The sequence below is a fragment of the Ochlerotatus camptorhynchus genome, unplaced genomic scaffold (assembly GCF_037179485.1).
Source record: "Ochlerotatus camptorhynchus isolate MF236.1 unplaced genomic scaffold, CSIRO-AGI_Acam_v1.1 ptg000089l, whole genome shotgun sequence".
Taxonomy (NCBI): domain Eukaryota; kingdom Metazoa; phylum Arthropoda; class Insecta; order Diptera; family Culicidae; genus Ochlerotatus; species Ochlerotatus camptorhynchus.
This window is the reverse complement of record NW_027040579.1, coordinates 1,838,201-1,846,627: the sequence shown is the minus strand read 5'-3', so window position 1 is coordinate 1,846,627 and position 8,427 is coordinate 1,838,201. Positions and strand designations below refer to the sequence as shown.

Genomic DNA, 8,427 nt, shown 5'->3' with positions numbered 1-8,427 from the left:
GATTTTTTCATAAATATGAATCCTCAGTAGACGTGTTTTTTATCAAAGGCAAGTGTCACTCGAACCATAACAGCAATTTATAAAATAACGAATATTTTGAATGGCTCGAGTGACACTTGCCTTTGATAAAAAACACGTCTACTGAGGATTCATATTTATGAAAAAATCATATATCAATGAAACAGTCATCGGTCGTCATTGAAAAGCAATGCAACTATGTTCTGTCAATCTAATTGACTTTTATTGGTTCTGTTGTCTTGTGAATTTTAGCTAAAACGGCCTCTTTTCTGATTTTTATCTCTCAATCTATGAAATATACACGAAAACTATGTTGGAACGAAACTTCTAGAACAATATGAGGAACATTATGCCGTACACTACACATTTTTATATCATATGGGTGGAAAATTCGTAGAACAAATACTTTAAAATTCTTCACATTTTAAGATATCTTCGAGCATGAAACTAAGTCAAACTTCAATAAAATCACTTCGAATAGTCAACCTTTGGTTACAAAGTTGATACATAACACATTAAACTTTGCTATGAAAGTTGTTACAGCAGCTTTCGTTGTTTCAGTCTCGAGATACAAATATTGTAAGCCGTAAATTACCTTAAAAACATAAAATTAACTTGAAGCACCTCTAAATCATCACCGATTTTGCTGAAAATTTGCACAGAAGTTCAAATTAACATGACGAACAGTAATCACGGTTGACCCGTTACATTCCGAACATTTCGTTTAAAATGAACAGGTCTACTCTGTATATTACTTGAAGTGCAAGTAGTCACACGAGCGATCAAATTAAAGAACGCCATCATTTTCCTGACACTTTCCGATCGGCCAGTTAAACCCCACATTCCCCTGTGCGAGAGACGCATCTTTATCACACCCAACTCGAGGAGTGTCTGTCACAGTGTCTTCGCCCTTCCGCTGACCAGCAACACCCGCAAGGAACCACCAGCATTGAGCGCGTCGTCAAGACTTACCTTTGAGACGCGTAAGAGCGACGCAACAGTGGTATAAAAACGCCGTAAGGAGATGGAGCATCTTTTAGTTCTCATTTGAATTTTCACCTGACCACTATAGCCACTGCCATTCTCGGGGGAAAACGGATCGCTGTGTGGGTGTGTATGTGTTTTTGTTTTATTACGTTAACGCATCGGGCGCGGTTTGAGGATTTACGAACTGTGTGAATTACTAACCTCTGACGAGGGTGTGAAAAAGTGATTACAAGGACTGAGGAAGTGCGTGAGTGTGCATTTCAAGGAGCACTGCATCAAGTGCTACAACTGATTACATAAGGATACAACAGCAACAGCCGAGAAGGCGAGAAAAATGGTGAGTGTCGATAGTTATCGGATTTAGTGCATCAGCAAATGTCGAGGGGCTAGCCCGAAGGACCTTGCAAGGATTACTCGGTCGGAGAAGTGACATGAACATGTGACCTAGCGCAAATTGCACCGTGCTGTGTGATTGATTGAAACTATGTACCGGTGGCTGTAGGTTACTTCTCACGAGCTGGGTGGCTATAAAGAATCTCAGTCGGAGAAACTGCTGGCGGTTAGTGATCTATAGTTTGTGTTCAATGGTGATTGAACGCGAGAGGTGGTTTGTTTATGTTTTATGATTGGGCGTTTCGATGAAGACTGTGTAGCTTAAGAGATGGGTGAGAAATGTTGCTTAAGTCTGTAAATATGAATATATGGACGATCATTAGTGCCAGTGTGTCAAACTAGCCTGGATGGAGGATACAGAACACATTGCAGCAACATTAAAAATCAAAACAACTGTTTTTACACACCTACAGAAACAGTTACAGTCCATCTCATCCCCCGATAACTTGGATAATGTGTTCAACCTTGAAACGATAAAGGATCAAGCAGATGGTTATTTTCATAATGGTCAAACGCCGGTGTTCACCTTATAAATTTATGATCAATTATGTATTATGATCATGCATAGGATTATCATTTCGACTCTTTCTAATCCCAACCTTATCACATGGTTAAATTTTGTTTTTTTTTGTTTTTCGACGTCGCAAATTTGTGATCGACATTTTATTTGACCCTGTTCTGAAATATAGGATAGAATTTACTTTTTATCCAATTCTTGAGCTTGAGCTTGAGCTTGATTGACCGCCCACGGTTGCTACTCTGTTATTGCCAGATAAGCTGTAATTACATAGAGAACCAATAGACGATGCTTGGGACTAGCAATCATCCTCAATGTGTAAAAACTGGTGATCTTAAATTAGGCAATACCAGTGCCGGCCGCGCCCGAACACAGGTCAAGAAAGGAATGGGAAGGATTATGTTGACATGACACTCGCTTTGATGGAAGACGAGAAGACCTCTGCACTTCCACGAGGAATCACTGGGATGTTGGATAAGAGGGTTGGGTTTGCAGCAGGGTTCGTTTTGGTAAACGATAAGCTGAATTGATGTCCTAACGATCATATAACGCGAAGGAGCTTGGGACTAAACCCACGGTCTTCTGCTCAGTAAGCAAAAACGTTTGCCACTAGGCAGACGAGCACCTTTTTAATCACCGAGTTGCTGTTATTACCATGTAGTCGTATTAACAAATAAAACGATTGACGAATCTTGAATGTGGATGGGCCTGAGATTAGACTCATGATGTTCTGCTCAGTAAGCAAAAACGGTTGCTCTAAGGCCACCGAGCCCCTCATATCACATAATACCGTTGCTCTAATTTTTGTATCCATTCAAAGCTGGAACCAACGATAACAACGAGTTTCGCAAAATACACGATACACAAGCGATTTTACTATAAATCTCTTTGATATGTAAGGACCTGGGACCGCGTTTTTCTGCTCAGTAAGCAGGCCACTGTAACCGACAATCTTTCAAATCCGAAAACTAAAAACTACGAAAAAGTGCTTAGGCCTTCATTAAGTTCCACTTTCACGCGACGTTCAATGTTTCAATTTGCTCTTTACGTATTGTTCAGGCTAGGCCCTTTTCAAAATTTACGCGAGAAATACGCACAATCGTCACCTACCTCGCAAAACTGGTTCCAAACGACAACAAAGGCATAAGCAACGATGGATTGTTGAACTTTGCTGGCTCCGATGGTGTAGTGCACAGCAAAAAAAAAAATGTAATATCGATCAACGTAATTCAAGCTGATGTATGAAATAATGATGTAATTGTAATTTTGTAATTTATCAGCACACACCCTGGTCGACCACTGTAAACCAATCTGCCGTTCAGCGTTTTCGGTTTTTGTTTCTGGATCTTTAGTTGCCTCTGTGATATACTTACTTGCGGCATACTATTTTGGGAGTGTATATGAGCGTGTACCATGTACGGTAGCTCATCTCTCATCGTGATGGTGGGACATAGTAGACAAATTAGAGAGAAAACAAGGAGGTATTAATATAAGTTATATGTAAACAAACAAAACAAAAGTTATAGCGAATTCGTTTATTATCGGGGTTGGAACCAGTTCCAACCCAGTGCGAAACCGAACTTTTTGTCAGTGCGAACCTCAACCTGAGCTAGGTTTTAAAAACAAACGAGCAAACTGACGTTTGTCAGAAAACAAGCAGACCCAATCTTGATACCAGATCCAGGTTGGAACTGAATAATAAACGAATTCGCTATTAGATAATGCGGCACTGTAACTACTACTATTTTAGAGGTATGATTCGTCATGTTTAACTCAATGTTTCAATTGAGGCAAACTATCTATCTTACAATTACAAAAGCAAACCTAAACTTACAATTATATGCAAATGCAAAATGAAACTTGACAAATCATCGTCAATTCCCTTATTCCAGGGCAGGGCCTGACGATTTGAATCTAATTTTGATCAGTGAACGGGCACCATATCAGGCATAACACTTGATAACGGCACAAAAGCATTTGTAAACAAACTTTCTAAGGCCCCTTACACGCGCACCAAAGTACGCCCACGCAAACCAACAACATCGTCGGATAGAAGCAACGATCACCTTTCCGAAAGTGGAATTGGTCTGCGTAAGGATTATATCTGAAAAATCCAAATCTGGCCAACGCCCACCCTAAACCTAAACCTGTTCTAATCCACCTGAAATGACTAACGAATGGAAGACTTTGACTACCCAGCCATGCAATAGTCGCATTCTGTTCCTTATGGCAACTTGATGATTTTATTGCGCTCATCTTTTGGCACCACCCAGGGGAGACTTGGTCCTGTACCCAATGCTTAACTTATCTCCATTCCACTCAGCTACTCGCAATTTCTTGTGATATAGTGGGCGGAATATTATTATATGAGACAATTCAATGCAGACGTCTTTCCAAATTTGGCAGATCGACAGGTAATCGGTGAGCTACCACGATAGTTGCTATTCAACAACTCGACAACGTCCCATCGTCAACGCCTGCTATGAGAATTTCCCATAGCAGACGCCAACGAAATGACGTCATCGAGCTATCGATCAACTACCCTGGTTATCGCCTGGTACCTTATAGCACGATGCTAGGAGGCGAACCGGAAGAATCGATGAGCTACCTCCCCCTTTACTTTTTAACCAATTCTTTAAGAGCTAAACTCAAGCGCGAAACAATTTTAGATTTATCATGGTTTTGAAGAGGTTTATAACACTTTCAATGAACTTGAAGTTCATAATGAAACCGGAAATGTTGCTTGAGAGTTTTAGTCCACCTTTTGTCACCGAACCGTACCCAATCCAGTCACAATTTACCCGGTTGTGATACGTTCCTGCTTATTTTTCAACTAGTTAATGGATTATCTGTCTTATCTGCCGGACCGTTCCAAATTAATTAAGATATGAACATTTCAGACCAGATGGTTGATCAAATACGTAATTTTATTGCATTACTAAATTTTAACATTGAAATTACCTGCACTATTCACTGTTGAAATCCTATGAAAACACCTGACAAATACATAACACGTTACATCAACAAGTTTGTTTCATCATAACCAACTTAACGAAATAATAATAACTCAAATTTGAACTAATGTGGTTCAGCTGGCCAGAAAAACTGGCATTTTTTTTTGTTGTGAAAAACAAGAAGATAATTTACTTCACAAAAATCTGCTCAAGAATCGATAAATTGTTCAAGATTGATACAAATCGCATGGAAAACTGGCTATCCGATCCGAGGCTCTGAGGGTTGAGCCAAATGTACTAATCGGCTCAACTCGACGAGCTCGGGAAATGTCTGGGAGTGCATTTGTAACGAAATAAATTTATTGAATTATTTATTTATTTCATCAACCGACTAGTACAAATACATATCCAGATTTGTTTTTCTTAAGAATATTAAAAAAAAAATTGTCTGCTATTCAATTTTTACTTCTTATGAGTTATGATTCCGTATGGAGTTAAAATATTATTTTAGTTTATGCTGAGACATTGGAAAGTCGATGGTTTCGTAGTATTGATTGTAAGACGCCATCATGCGCCAAATTTTGCATAATTTGGCAATATATAGTGTTTTAATTGTGTCCTGAAAGTAACAGCAAAAGTGCTTATGTTTTAATGAACTATAAAAGTTAGTTTGGAGTCAAAGATAATCCATAAATCCCTAACTCTTTCACATTTTTCTACATACTGGTTTCAAATACAATTGAAATGTTTTATGGAGTTCTGTTTTCTGTTAAATTACATTAAGCTACATTTTATTACATTCAGTTCTAATAGGCTTTTTACTCCATGTGTACAATATGTGTATTTCACTCTAGAATGTATTGATGTTTTCATCATTTCTTATTTGAAAAAAGAGCTTCATGTTGCCGGCATAGATTAGCAATTAATTTTGGCTGGGCTTTCCATGCAATTTTTTTTTTTTTTTTTAAATCTTTATTTTAGAGATTTTTAGCCTGAGGCTAGTTCATCTCTTCTTTCCATGCAATTGAAATTTTGACAGTAAACCAAAATTTCAGTCGTATTCTGTTTTTGTGAAGAAATTGTTGGAAGTGCGTAGGTTGACAAAATATTGTCTTTATTATTATTTACCACAATTTCAGTCGCATTCTTATGGCGAAGGTGAAGAGATTTCTGGAGGACTAGTTTTACTTACATTATAGTTTTCTTCTGGGAGGAGAGAGTCGTCGTTCATTCCTTCCGTAGATTTCGTCAATGTTAATGAACATTTCGATGCAGTCTCCCGCAGTCGTTGTGTGCGTTCGCTGGATAAGAACGCTCGGTATGACTTCAGGTCTTCTAAGGCGCCATTTCGTGAAATTCGTGGAAGTCCAAGTAAATTTCACATAGAAATTAAGTAACGTTTCTTGGCAACTGCTGATCAGAACTAGTTGCCAAATGATAGGCACTATGGTCCCATAGAAAGATTTTGAATAATTATGAAATCAATTAACTGGTTCCGGATGTACAGTGTGCTCAAAATTGAGCGAATAGCTGTCCGTACATTTCATAAAGACAGCTGTACGAGCACAACTTAAAAGGATAGATTTTGGCTGCTGGCTCATCAACCGTTTATTGGTTATCGGTATAGTATTGAGTTTATTTGGAAGAGTGTTTAAGAAGTTAGAGCTATTTTAGGAAAACTAGATTTTAAACTCTCACCCCAGGTTTAAATCCCAGTTGGCACCGCTGCGATGTTCTGAGGCATAACATCTCTGATCACGCCTTCCTTCGGGGATAAAGCCGTTGGTCCCCGATTCATGAGTTGATGGGTCGATAGATAGGGTCCAGGTGTGGGAACTGCCTCCCTAGTGTCGGTAGCATTGGTGCTCAGCACGGAAAACAAGACCGACGGAAAACAAATCATGGAAAGAAACCAACACAGCCAGTACTTTAAAGTATCCTGGACAATAATTGATATATCTCTATGATTTTTCTTGTTTATTTGATATATGTTTCACATCTAAGATGCGTCACACATACCAAAACGGCCGTGCAGCATTTAAGGGTCAAGATGATTCAGAAGACATCGAAAATTTAAACACGATGCTTCAGAATACAATAAATGTACGCCGTACGTTCCGTTTTTGGTAATTATATGATTGATTGGTCGTTGGAAGCATCTAAGCTAGAAAGGTTAAGTGATGCTCCATTTTCCTTTGATGGTTGGGACATGATCACTTACTCTTGTCCTAGCCATGTATGGCTTATGGCTATAGCGCCATTACTCACTTTCTGAAAAGATAAGAGCGAAAGGAAAAGGAGAAGGGAAAAGGGAAAAGAAGTGTATGTACTATATGACCATAAGCATTTTTTTTTTTAATTTGATATATACAATATAAAATTCCTAACCAAGGTGGTCACTACCCGAGTCTTATCACTATTCAGGTGATACTCTAAGGAAGCCTTAGCGTGAAACTTCAAAGGTACAAATTTCAGCTTCCACAAAACATACAAATTTGAAATTGCTACTCTCTGTTTGTAGTAGCACAGCAAACAAGGAGTAGCAATTTCAAATTTGTATGTTTTGTGGAAGCTGACATTTGTGCCTTTAAAGTTTCACGCTAAGGCTTCCTTAGAGTATACTTTAAAAAAGGTATAAAAAGTAACAAAGACTATAATGTGTACCTTTGATTACTGAAAAAATCTGTTTCTCTAATTTGAAGTTGTCAAGACTATGATTCGGTGGTAGATCTTATATCAGTAACGCAGATGATCTACCGGCGCTACTGATTTGAAAAGATACAAATTGACAAAAAGGAACGAACTCATCAAGTTTAGCCAATTGAACCTAAAGGCAGCTTGACATGTGTTGTTGTAGAAGTCCAAATTGTAGACGGTACACTTGACGAAGACCAACATGAACTAGTCCGGTTTGTGGTAGAGCTTTTACGGACTGTCTTCCCTCGATTTGAGATAAAAGATGTTCGGATGTAGTCGATTTTTGATGTGCATTGGCAAGCCAATAGTCCAGAGGCGTCGCGTGCCTCATTTATTTACCTGTGCACCCAACTTTGTTCGTTATAGTTTACCACGACATATTAGTTTTTGTTTTATTTTTCAATGCTTCATAAATTCGAGCAACAACATTTAAAGGAACTATCGTCTTGTGTAAACAAAACTTTTATGGCCCTTTTCGCGCTAACCGATACAGGAGGAATTGCAAAACTTAACAACAATATCAGAATGAACCAGGGAAAGCTCATAAGTTTTGGCAGGTGCACCGGCGCAACCATCGGTAATTGAGAGATTTACAACTGACAAGAGAGTGAGAGCGAGTTTTTGCGCTCTATTTCTCCATTACTCTCTTTGTCTGCAATCAGATATCCAAGTGCACAGCGAGAAATGCACGCTGCACGAAAGGCACCCATACATCACAAATGTTCATCTAATTTAAACTCACTCATTCAAACCGGTCTGCAAGTATTATACACTTCGAAAGCGTACCAGACTGCTGTTTCCGTGTTGCTCCCGTTTGACGCGTGACTGCTGAAAGTTTCAATTACAACTAGTGGTGCAATC

At 38.8% G+C, this 8,427-nt stretch overlaps 1 protein-coding gene across 1 annotated transcript in view; it reads left to right on the top strand.

The window, feature by feature from the left end:
• The first annotated feature begins 1,138 nt into the window (after positions 1 to 1,138).
• The window catches only part of LOC135698533 (mucin-2-like), a 67,509-nt gene continuing 60,220 nt past the window's right edge, over positions 1,139 to 8,427 (top strand). The window contains exon 1 of the mRNA XM_065218554.1: positions 1,139 to 1,342. Within this exon, the coding sequence (XP_065074626.1) occupies positions 1,340 to 1,342 (3 nt within the window). The 5' untranslated portion in view covers positions 1,139 to 1,339. The remainder of the gene's footprint in view (positions 1,343 to 8,427) is intronic.